At 43.4% G+C, this 13,020-nt stretch overlaps 1 protein-coding gene and 1 pseudogene across 1 annotated transcript; both read left to right on the top strand.

Annotated features, from left to right (window-relative positions):
- Nucleotides 1-1,069: 1,069 nt before the first annotated feature.
- Nucleotides 1,070-4,513, top strand: LOC123072523 (uridine 5'-monophosphate synthase). The gene is made up of 6 exons (XM_044496097.1): nucleotides 1,070-1,921; nucleotides 2,440-2,523; nucleotides 3,056-3,138; nucleotides 3,224-3,311; nucleotides 3,427-3,681; nucleotides 4,176-4,513. Exons 1-6 carry the CDS (start codon nucleotides 1,136-1,138, stop codon nucleotides 4,299-4,301), a joined length of 1,422 nt encoding a protein of 473 aa, XP_044352032.1. The 5' UTR covers nucleotides 1,070-1,135; the 3' UTR covers nucleotides 4,302-4,513.
- Nucleotides 4,514-6,338: 1,825 nt separating this feature from the next.
- On the top strand, nucleotides 6,339-10,785 carry LOC123067945 (putative disease resistance protein RGA4; annotated as a pseudogene).
- Nucleotides 10,786-13,020: the final 2,235 nt, after the last annotated feature.

The following is a 13,020-nucleotide window of genomic DNA, read 5'->3' as shown; positions in this document are numbered from 1 at the left end:
ATTCTTTTTATTGGGTTGAGATTGAGATACGCTACGGGGAAGGAATCCATTGGCAAAGATAAGGAAAAAAAAATGATGTGATTGAGATTGTGTTTGTACTACAACGTGAGTTGATATTTTTTGTTTGCTTGAAAGAGTTTCTCTTTATATTGGCAATTATTTGGCTTCTGTTGATTGCTTTGCAAGAGATTTCTTTCCCTGAAAATAAAGTGGTAGGGGTCGGCTTGGATTTTTTTTAATGGAGATTATCGTGTGGTTTTAGAAGGTGACGCCGATGCGGGGATAGGAGAAAACTTTGCATTTGCAATTCAAGGGTTAGGGTTAGGGTTTTAGTTGGTAAGTGAGAAATGGTCGGGGTTCAACACGGTTAGAGGGGATGGGTGACAGAGACATGCGGTGTGTGACAGTTGGTTGAGGCGGGATGGCAAGGTGACACGTGAGATTGCAGGCTATACTGGTCATAGCAACTAGACGTTGAAGGCGAAGGGGAGTTGTGGATTGCAATGTGACAACGATTTTATTGGCCTTTTTATTTTTCCTTTTAGCAAAAAGGCTAAAGCCATGTATCAAGTTCCACGTGTCTTTACAAACACATCCTTACAAGAAAAAGAAAATACATTCAAAATTTTGAGGGTGCCGAAGTCCTCTTCTCCCTCCTGTATCCGCTTTTTGCACGCCTCGATGTCGCCCCTGGGCCTCCGCCTTCGCAGAGCAAACTCTTTTAAACCCAAGAACTCCTAGAAACAGAGACTGCAAACTCATTAACGCCAAGCATTAGATTAAAGTGTTCAACACACCAGAAAACCCAAAAAAATTGTACTACTACTAGCAAAGGAAGTTTGAGAGAGTGGGGATTTTTTTCTCCTTTGAATGCCATGAAACCCAACTGAAAAATAAAGTTACACGGCCGCGTTAAGCGTTTCCCAATCTCATCCGTTTGGGATATGGAATTGAAGACTCGACAGTGATGACGCGACGTTGATACTCGGCTCGGCCGGTCAATAAATTTCCTTCGTCCCCGACCTCCCCTTTCCATTCCTCCGTCCCCCGCCGCCGTGTCCCCATCCCCTCCCCACCCCACCCACCCCAAACCCCGCCCAAAACCCTAGCCGCCGCCCCACCCGCCGCCGCCGCCATGGACGCCGCCGCGCTGGAGGCCCTCATCCTCGACCTGCACGCCATCGAGGCGGTCAAGCTCGGCTCCTTCGTGCTGAAATCCGGCATCACCTCCCCGATCTACCTCGACCTGCGCGCGCTCGTCTCGCACCCGCGCCTGCTCGCCGCCATCGCCGCCCTCCTCTCCTCCCTCCCGGCCACCCGCCCCTACGCCATCCTCTGCGGGGTGCCCTACACGGCGCTCCCCATCGCCTCCGTGCTCTCCGTCGACCGCGGCCTCCCCATGCTCATGCGCCGCAAGGAGGTCAAGACCCACGGCACCGCCAAGGCCATCGAGGGCGCCTTCCGCGCGGGGGACACGGTCCTCATCATCGAGGACCTCGTCACCAGCGGCGCCTCCGTGCTCGAGACCGCCGCGCCGCTCCGCGCCGAGGGGCTCGTCGTCGCCGACGCGTTCGTCGTCGTTGACCGCGAGCAGGGCGGCAGGGAGAACCTCGCGGCGAACGGGATCACGCTGCACTCGCTCATGACCCTCACCGAGGTGCTCGCCGTGCTGCTGAAGCACGGGAAGGTCACCGAGGAGAAGGCCGCCGAGGTGAAGCAGTTTTTAGATGCCAACAGGAAGGTCACCGTGCCAGGCGCCGCAAAGCCCAAGGTGGTCAGGAAGGGGTTCCCTGAGAGGGCGGCCTTGGCCAAGAACCCCATGGGGAAGAAGCTGTTCGAGGTGATGGAGGCCAAGCAGAGCAACCTCTGCGTCTCTGCGGATGTTGGCACAGCCAAGGAGCTCCTCGAGCTTGCCGAAAAGGTATACCGCAGTACGATTTGTTGTATATTGGTGTTAGTCAGTTGATGGGTTAGATTTAGGCACTTCTAAATGAGCAAGTTATATAATTATGCTTTCTGACATTGGCAGAATTGACCATTTCAGCAAGGTATGACAGTACAGTTTGTTGAGTATTTGTGTAGGCCAATTCTTGGGGCTAGATTTCAGCACCTTTGCTTCAGCAAGTTAAATTATCTTTTGGGATGGAATCCTAGAATAGACATGGCCATTTCCGGAATTTGTTAATTTAAGACAGGACTTGTGTTAGTTAGCAGAGTCTCCTGAATTAGGTAGGAAACATATCTATTAGGTGTGCGTGCATGACTGCAGTCCTTCAGGAGTGAATGCATTGACTTGTTGCACGACTGGTGACATCATAACAACATTTTCAGTTGCATTTTGTATGATGTTTTCTGCGCTTGGATGCTGATGTGTAGTGACATCACCAGAACCTATCCTTAACACAGGGTTTAACCCATCTTTCTATAATTTTTATGCAGGTTGGCTCTGAGATTTGCATGCTGAAAACCCATGTCGATATCTTGTCAGATTTTACACCTGACTTTGGCGCCAAGCTTCGCTCGGTATGCTCTCTGATGATGCAATCCCATCTTTTATTTGGAATGATAATAATGCTTCTCTCTCTCAGATGGTATCTTTGGATCTTTGTGTTTACTAGTAAAATGCCAGTGTCCGCAATAGTCTTCTCACTTCGTTTGTCAGTAATCTGATGTAGCATCTTCATGTCTACCAGAATGGAATTCCTTTCTCCATACTATTCTGTTAGGGAGCATGTTTGATTTGTGTATTTATTAGAGGCTCGTTTGTTTAATCCATTATTTACTGTTATTCTAATGTCCTCCATTTTTCTCTCATTTGGAAACAATCGACCTGTGACCACTATGATACCAAAGGCAGTTTACTCACTTTCTTAGATCTGGTTTTGTTTTATCTATTTATTGACTAGGACCTGAATTTGTATTATTAATTACTAGAGCTGTTTTCTACTATAACAATATATGTCAATCGCTGTCCAGGTTGCAAAAGTTATTATTCTACCTGGGACTTTTTAATGTCGCGTTCTTTATATAATGGATCTCTTTACTTTTTTTAAAGATTGCTGAGAAGCACAACTTTTTGATCTTCGAAGACCGCAAGTTTGCTGACATTGGCAACACAGTAACTATGCAATATGAAGGGTGAGAAAGGGCACTATAAACTATCTTCTCTTTCTGTTTGCATATATATGCAGTATGCTTAGAATTTCTTTTAACTTTATTTCAGAGGAATATTCCGCATATTGGAATGGGCTGATATTGTTAACGCCCATGTAATTCCTGGGCCTGGAATTGTTGATGGCTTGAAGCTTAAGGTATAGTACACTTTAAATGTCCTAAAAACAGTAAATATTATAAAGTTAATGTTGCAGCTTTGAATAGCTTGTGTGTTGTAGTGCTCGCTATAACTTATGTGTTGTGATATTGAAGGGTTTACCGAAAGGAAGAGGCCTACTTTTACTCGCTGAAATGAGCTCAGCTGGTAACCTTGCTCAAGGAGATTACACTGCAGCAGCTGTAAAGATTGCCGAGCAACATTCTGATTTTGTGATTGGATTTATATCAGTAAATCCCGCATCGTGGTCTGTGGCACCATCAAGCCCAGCGTTCATCCATGCCACCCCTGGAGTGCAGATGGTTTCTGGAGGAGATGCTCTTGGGCAACAGTACACCACTCCTTATTCTGTGAGTTCAACTCTTGTCATTACAAAGTGCTTTCTTCACATATGTTAATGCATTCAAGTTTCTGTAGAGCTTTTGACTTGGCAGTATTACTTATGTATGTACCATGCTGCACCAGAATTTCGTTATTGTGCCATCTGCTGGTTAAATATAATAACTTGCAAAGCCTGAAAGTGACATTTGTCTTTGGATTATATGCTGGCCATATGTACCAATATCTGTCAGTTGTTGATAATTTTCTGGAAATAGTGTGTGCTGGTATGGAGTATTGTATGAGGTTGAGATAATCGAGAGTATGTTAGCTATCTTACTACAGTTGCATAACTATACTTTTTCTCATGCTCACGCGGATAACATTTTCCTTGGGAGAATGTTTAATATGCACCACATAGGTTGAGAACAAATGCTTTGTTTCCTGTTTGTTCTTCTCTACTGTTGCAGTCTGCCTGTTATCTGATGTTGCGTCTCACCTGCAACCTGGCTGTGTCCTCCTACAGGTGATAAACGACAGAGGCAGCGATATAATCATTGTGGGGCGCGGGATCATCAAGGCGAGCGACCCCGAGCAGACGGCCAGGGAGTACCGCGTCCAAGGGTGGCAGGCGTACCTGTCCAGCTTGTGAGGAAAGCTGCTGCTCAGACGCCTCTCTCGGTGTAAAACCCAAATGAAATGCGCTGGTGTTCGTGCCATCGACCGACCGATCAATGTAATAAGAGCGCCTCCTGTCGGCGCCGAGTGATTTCCCCCCTTGTGCCTGGTGTCGGCGGCACGCGTCGTCTTGGGGGAAATAACTTCGAAATCGCGGTAATAGAAACCAGAACGTTCCCATGGACACTGCCTGCTTGCTTGCTTGCTCCTTGTTGCTCATGCCCTGTGCCTCTTTGCTGCTTCGGTCTGCTCATGCTTGTGCTTTGGCTGTCTGCTGTTACGAGCTTCTTTGAGATCGAATCACTTCAGTTTTGAGCCAAATTGACTTTATAAGCTCCTGGAACATGTTGATTGCATCTGATAATTATGATCAACTCAAAAAAAAAATCTGATAATTATGAAGAACAAAGAGACACATTATATCAACAGGAAAAATAGCTATCTCAAAAAAAATAGTACAATAGGAAAACACAACCGGACACAGAATAAATAGTATAGTAGTAGAAAATAAAGTTACATTGAAATTTACCAATCTTCTTAATTAGACGCCGTCCATCGAAGAGTAAAAATTCCACTGGCAGTAAATGAAAGGGACACATGCAAACACCCTCGCCAACCAGGCTTTAAAGACCACAATAGCTACTCGCATTTGAAACGAGATCTAGAAATCGGTGAAGAAACATCGGTTAAAGCATCACCCAATGCAGTACATGCTTCGTGACCACCGGTACAGAGAGTTGAAGAAACTTGATCATGCCACAGGACAACACGAAGGAAGATAGATCTCCTTGAAGCACAAACCAACTACCAATATCCGAAGAGAGCAAATGGATCTAGCGATGTAAACTCTCGCAGACCCTTCCTTGGCGTCGGATCTAACATCTTCTAGATAATGAGAGGCCGCAGAGACCTTACTCCAACAATTCGCCCACGCCACCACCTTGTTGCTACCACCAGGGAAACAAAACATAAGAGAACAAAAAAAAAAACCAAAACGGTCGGGTCCCTACTCCTCTTGTCGCCAACGATGCCACTTGACGGGAGAGAGAGGAAGGGGGCCTAGGCGGCGAGAGGACATGACTTTGGCCAAGCTGGGCCTATAGAAGCCTAAACCTACCAAGGGCCCAGAGGATCCTCCTTGGCTATTTCTGTATTTCTCGCCTATGGCGAGAGCTATGGTAGCCTCGCCTCCACGCATGGGATCGTTCCTTAGTAGTGGGCCGGCTGGTTAAAACGATTTTAGGAAGGTTCTATAGACCGACATGGACAACCTTCCAGTGTTTTTTTTGTTTTTTTCAGGTTTCTTCCCCCCCCCCCCCCCCCCTTTTCTTTTTCTTTTCTGTCTATATGGTTTTCTGTCTTAATTTCATCTGTTTTCTTTTGGGTTTCAATTTTCTATGTTTATACCAGTTTGTTTGGTTTTTCATTTTCATTTTAGTTTTTTTAATACATGCCTGTTTTTTTCATATACATCAAGCATTTTCTATACATGTTTAACATTTTTCAAATACATGACTAATACTTTTTCAAATACAAGTTGAAACTTTTTGTGCAATATTTTATTCAACTACGTTAACATTTTTAAAACTGTATAAATATTCAGAAGAAAATGTCATGACCAGATTTTTGGAAACAGCTGATATTTTTCGAAAATATCACATATGTTTTTTTGAATTACACGATTTTTAAAAATCATTTTAATACCTTTTTACGTTGTGTAAGTGTTTTTTTGGAATGCCCATGTCCCGTTTTTTGAAATGCGGGAACATTTCTTAAATGTCACGGATTTATTTGAATGTTATCAACATTTACTAAAAGTTGCATGAACACTTTTTTAACAATGCATTAACATGTTTTTCAACTAGAGATGAACGTTTTTAAATTTTACGTAATGTTTTTTGCACTTCAGAAATATAAGTAATAATGAAAGGAATATAGAAAAAAAAAACGCTGCTGAAAAGTTTGGGTTCATCGCCCGGGGCATCTTTGAGGCCACAAGGTGTTTGTGGAAATGCCACAACGCTTCGCTGCTGCATCTGCATTGCGGTCAAAGAGGGGCCAAATGTTTGTTCCCATCAATTCTAGCGCACCTTCGCATGTGAGCAAGCAGGCGATGCCTAATCAGTACATGAAAATCATCCATAAAGTTCGATACATGTTGCCTAAGTAGCTGGTGATGACTGTATTTCGTGCACACTTTGTTCTAGGAGACAGTAATTATCCATTTAGTGTCGCATTACCGATAAAATAAAAGGACCTGGGCATTAATTAGCCCCAATCATCATCTACAATCAAAGTGCACTTGACAGTGGTCGTTGGTGGGAGGGTCCTAATTTGATACTCCGGGCATGTTTGGTTCGTAGCCGCACATTGCTGAACTTTCCCGCAAATGCAGCAACTGTTTGTTTCACTGCCAAATACTACATGATTTAACAGATATGCACACAAGACAATTGTATTCATATGAATATGGTAGTAAAAAAAATTAAAAACGCATTAATGAAAATAGCTTCAGGAAAAATCTGATGTTATCATTTTTTGACCAACCGAAATAATTCTTTTACATATCATTAGTCAAAGTTATGCAAGTTTGACTGCTTGCTTTTCAGAATATCTTATCAGGTACTTTAGAATGGAGCTAGCTAGCGGTAGAGTGACTCAAACAGCAACTCAAGTCAAGAGACATGTTTGAGATAAGGGGATGGTTCCTTCCCGCCTCAAATGTCACTGTGACTTCCAAGAAAATATCACTTCTTTCACTCTCACTTGTGTTTACTCTGTTTTGTTTGGAAGCGAATCTTTTAAAGAATCAGAGAAGTTAAAAAAAAAAGAGAAAATTCAGGGCGTACTGGCTACTGGCTGTCACTTCATCACTTCATCAAGCTTCATGGCAATACCAGGAGATGGATGGTATGGAGGAGCAGCTCGCAGTTCTGGAGCGCAAGCTGCCGGCCATATTGGACGTCATAACTGACGCGGAGGAGCAGGGGACTCACCGGCCTGGGGTGAGTGCTTGGCTCAAAGCACTCAAGGCTGCTGCGTACAAAGCCAATGACGTTTTCGATGAGCTCAAGTATGAAGCGCTCCGCCGTGAAGCGAAGAGGAAGGGGCAAGACAACAAATTCAGCACCGATGCAGTGATGCTCCGCCCGGCTCACAGCCCTATGCTGTTTCGTTACAGGATGGGCAAGAAGCTGCGCAAGATTGTGCGTACCATCGAGGTCCTCGTTGCTGAGATGAATGCCTTTGGGTTCAAATACCGACAGGAAATGCCAGCGTCCAAGCAGTGGCGGCAGACAGATTCGATCATCATTGACTCTGAGAATATTATCAGCAGAGAGGCAGAGAAGTGGAAGATTGTTGACATGTTGCTTGCCCATTCTACAAACAAGGACCTGTTGGTCCTTCCAATTGTTGGAATGGGTGGCTTGGGGAAGACCACTTTTGCACAGATCATTTACAATGATCCTGATACCCGAAAGCATTTCCAGCTCCGGAAGTGGGTGTGTGTTTTGGATGACTTTGATGTTACAGACATTGCTAATAAGATCAGTGTGTCGACCGAGAAAGACAGTGAAAGGGCACTGGAGAAGCTTCAGCACGAAATCAGTGGAAGGAGGTACCTCCTTGTCCTGGATGATGTATGGAATCGCGATGCTGATAAGTGGGCAAAGCTAAAATACTGTCTTCAACAGTGTGGTGGTTCTGAGAGTGCAATATTGATGACAACTCGCGATGACAGAGTTGCTCAAATCATGGGAACAGCTCAGGCCCATCAATTGGTAAAGATGGACAAAAAAGATTTGCTTGCAATATTTGAGAAAAGATTTGCTTGCAATATTTGCTCAAATCAAGGTCATTCTTTCAAGATGTAAACCAGGATGGAAGTGGAACCAACTATATGACTATATGAACAGTGTACTGTCCATGATCTTATGCATGATGTTGCACTGTCTGTGATGGGAAAAGAATGTGTTACTATAGAGGAGAGGCTGAACTATATGGAGATTTTGCCATACACTGTTCGCCATTTGTTCTTGTCATCCCATGGTCCTGGATCCTTCCTGAGTGCTACACTGAAGGAAACATGTTCAGGTATCCAGACCATGTTGGGCAGTATTGATGCTAGTAATTCGGTACGACATTTATCGAAGTGCACTTGTCTTCGAGCACTGCAGCTCTGTCACTACAGGTCGAGTGGGCTTCCATTTGTACCAAAGCACCCGAAGCACCTCAGGTATCTCGACCTCTCCGGCAATTGTCATATCAAAGCACTTCCTGAAGAAATCTGCATCATGTATAACCTACGGACGTTGAACCTTTCTGGATGTGAACGTCTTAGTGGACTTCCAAAGGATATGAAGTACATGACTGGCCTTCGGCACCTATATACTGATGGGTGTCTGTCCTTAAAGCGCATGCCTCCAAATCTTGGATGGTTAACTTCCCTACAGACGCTGACATATTTTGTTGTAGGCTGTAGCTCTGGCTGTAGTAGCATTGGAGAACTGAGGCACATGAACCTTCGAGGTCAGCTAGCGCTATGCCATCTAGAAAATGTAACAGAAGCAGATATAACAACGGGTAACCATGGGGGTAAAAAGGACCTCACTCAGCTATCTTTTGCATGGAAGAATGATTGCAGTGAGGTCGATTTTCATGAAAAGGTGCTGGATGCTTTTACTCCTAACCGTGGTCTTCAGATTTTACTGGTGGATTCCTATAGAAGCATTAGGTTTCCAACTTGGATGGCGAACCTGAGTGTGATGCAAGACCTAGTCAAGTTGAGCCTAGTCAGTTGCACAGTGTGCGACAGACTTCCCCAGCTGTGGCAATTACCAGCTCTTCAAGTTCTTCATTTGGAGAGCATGGACAGATTGCACTGCCTATGCATCGGTGATGGAGGCACTTTCACATCCTCAACATTCCCAAAATTGAGGGAGCTTGTGTTACTTGATTTGAAGATTTTGAATGGATGGTGGGAAGTAAAAGGAAGACATGGACACCAATTGCTGTTTCCCCTTCTGGAGGAACTATCAATTGGGAGTTGCAATAAGTTGACAAACTTACCAGAACCACCAATGCTTGGAGAATCTTCTAGCTGCGGTGGTAACAAGGGACACTCAGCATTTCCAGCATTAAAGAAACTCATGTTACATGGTTTGAAGAGTTTGAGCAGATGGGGAAAAAAAGAAGAAAGATATGGCGAACAACCAACATTTCCACTGCTTGAGAATGCCGATATTATAGATTGTCCAGAGCTATCAACTCTAGAAGCACCAAGGCTTCGAGTATTAGTGTTTCCAGAAGATAGGCCATTGATTTGGTTATCCATGGCCAGATATATGACTGCATTTTCCAGTGCAAGATTGAAAATCACACCATATTCTCCCTCGCACGTGCAATGTTCAGTTCAACAGGTAGATGGTAAGGGGAAATGGAACCATAGATCTTCTCATGCAGCTATGGAGCTATGTGGAAGCTATTTATTCCACACAAGCTGGAAATATTTTGTAAACCTTAGCTATCTGGAAATCATTTCTTGTGACGAGCTTACCTACTGGCCATTAAAAGAGCTTCAATGCTTGGTATCCTTGAACAGATTAATAATTCATTGTTGCAACAATCTTACTGGATCTGCAAAGATTCTTGAAGAAGTAGTATACGAAGGAAATCAGCTCCTACCATGTCTTGAATCTTTGGAAATAAAAAGTTGTCCAAACTTGGTCGAGATTTTCAGCCTTCCTTCATCACTGAAGGAAATATATATTGAGAGATGCAGTAAGCTTGAGTTCATATGGGGTAAGCAGAGTACTGAAAAGAATTGTTATGTTGAATACCCGGATGACTTGACATTATCAGACTCCTTTAGTGGCCTTAGTGCCTCTGCAATTGAACGAGATCCCTCTTCTCTGGCAAGAAATCATTATCTACCATGCCTCGAGTCTTTAACACTAATAAGTTGTCAAAGTTTGGTAGAGCTTCTCGATTTTCCCTTGTATCTCAAGGAAGTACACATTTGGAGTTGCCCTAAGCTTGAGTTTATATGGGGAAAGCTGGATAAACAAATAAGGAGCCAGTATTTTGAACAGCAGAACAACCTGGAGCTGTCAGAATCTTGCAGTAAATTTACTGCATTCACAACTGTACCAGGTTCATTGCCATCAACAGTGAATCATCCCCTACCATGTTTAGAATATCTTTGGATAGCATATTGTGAAGGATTGCTAGAAATTATTGATCTCCCATCATCTGTGAGGACAATAATTATCACGGACTGCCCTAAACTTGAAGTCCTGTCAGGGCAACTTCATAAACTTGGCCATCTTGATATTCGATTCTGTGATCAGTTGAGGCTAGTAGAGTCATGTCAGGGAGACTTCTCATCACTGGAGACCGTCTATATTGATGGCTGCGAGAGTTTAAAGTGCTTACCCGATAAGCGTTCACATACATAGGGATTTTTGGAGTGAAGTGCATCATAGGTCCTCGAACTATTTCAGAGGTGCCACATAGGTCCTCGAACTATGAAAAGCGTCATCCAGGTCCTCAAAGTACAATATGTGTGTTATCCTGGTCCTCAAACTATTTCAAAGGTGTCACATAGGTCCTTGAACTATTTCAAAGGTGTCACATATATACACACCTATTACACTTTAAGGATTTTCGAGGACCTAGATGACACTTTTCATAGTTTGAGGACCTACGTGACACCATCGGAATAGTTCGAGGACCTAGGATGCACTTCACTCGGATTTTTGTATAGAGCTGGGGTGTGTGAAACAACATATTCATTTCCAAGATGTAAAATATGTGGAGATATGTTGTCACAACTGCCTTGTCACTCAAATTGACTATGCTAATTGCACCAGTCGCGAGTCGCTAACTTCAAAGCTCCAGACTTTGGAAGGAGATATCATGAATGCTGCTAGGGTTAGTTACTATCATTGAATTCTTTAAATTTGTTTGGATGATTTATAGGCTTCTTCTATACAAGTGTTCCGTTTTATGAACATATAGAGCTATGTTGTAGAATTATTTCACGAACATGCATATGATGAAGCGATAACTTCTTATATGATCATGTTCGCAAATTTTGTTTGAGATTTTGAAGACAAAACCTGGAATACGATTTTCTTACATATCTTAAATTGTGCTTCGACGTAACTTGGAATAGGGTTATTACTTGGTACAATCTTTAGTAATTCATTGAATTCAGTTCAGTTTTTTTTTACCAAGAGATTTTCTTTTTAGATAATGGGACTGTGTGAGATGTGATATATCCAATTAGATTTGATACCCCAGGTTCCATTCTGAGAAGTTCCTAATCCAAAGAAGCAGAATGGTTGGTGGATTTGTTTAAACTATAGTTGTGCAAAGAGATAACTTTAGTTGTTCTGTATGATGGTTGGGCGATATGATCTCAAGAACTATCAAACTTTAATGAATCTGCTTCTGCTGTCACTGTTTTGTTTCTCTATGGAACTGAGATATGAAAATATATTTTCTTCTTCATGGCCTGAAGTACAGTTACTTACTCTTTTGGCTTTCGACCGGAGCCGGTACAGCAGCAATTTTTAACCTTTTACAGCGATCTTGACTAAATCCGATTTGAAGCTGATCGAATTGTTTTTGTAACGCAGGGAGAAACCCCTTTGCCTATATTTATTGAGGAAGAAAGGTATACAGGACCACATCGTGCATAAGTGAAGGTGTCCAACGGGGTGAACTGAAGACCTTGTATAGAACAGAAGAGAAAAGAAGAAGAGCAAACGCAGAATTACATCCCACTTTGTTTGGTTACTAGTACCACTGTTTAACTGCCGTTTGTGGTTGTTCTAGAGCAAGTACATGTAACCGGAAGAAACTAGATTACCAGGTCGTGCCTGTGATCGGGAGAAATTTATAAGCAAAATCAGCTCATGCTGAAATATGCTCCAGGTTTTCCTTCAATAATTGTAAGAATTTTGAGATGGCCTGAAAACCGGGGAGAATTTGGTGGTCATCCTCTATAGGCGAAATATAAGAGTCTGTGCGCCCTGTGCAGATTATTCCTCTGAAGAAGTCGTCCTGCTGCATGTGGAGAGAAGTGGAAAAGTGATGAGCGCCACAAACTGGCCACACATATCACTCTCGCACCCACATCAGGTACATCATCTTTTCATTCCTCCTTTTTTAAACTCTCAGGCACAGCATTTCTTCTTTTTTTTTTCAAGAAAATGATGTAGCACATCAATTTTGTAGGTGATGAAGTTGAATAATCTAAGTTAGCAATACAAGTTTGCGCCTCAGCTGCCCATTGCTGACTGGCGAGAGAAGATCAACAGGAGGAGCAGAAGGCAGATCTGACCTTATAAGCAGAGGGCAGATCTGACCGTACAAGCTCTGTTTGTGGTTGCGATTCCAGCTTCGTTTTTCATCCTGCGGCCGGCCCCTTGTGACCAGGTACTGTAATTTTTGAAGCGATCAGTTCAACACGTAGCGCCTACGGTAACTATGCATAGCACGCGGAGTTACCCGTCTCTTTGGCAACCGAACTCAAGAAAGAATTTCTCAAGAAAGGTAAGACTGTTTCTAGCTTGGTAGAAGGAGTAAAAACCCTTTTGGGGTTTTGCCCCCTTTTGCTTGCGCGCTTGGCACTACAGTATTAGTGAACTGATGATGATGGCGATGATGGACGCGAAAGCAGCAGT

Source organism: Triticum aestivum, chromosome 3B (genome assembly GCF_018294505.1).
Source record: "Triticum aestivum cultivar Chinese Spring chromosome 3B, IWGSC CS RefSeq v2.1, whole genome shotgun sequence".
NCBI classification, from domain to species: Eukaryota; Viridiplantae; Streptophyta; class Magnoliopsida; order Poales; family Poaceae; genus Triticum; species Triticum aestivum.
Note: the sequence above shows the minus strand (reverse complement) of the source record. Positions and strands in the feature narration are given on the sequence as shown.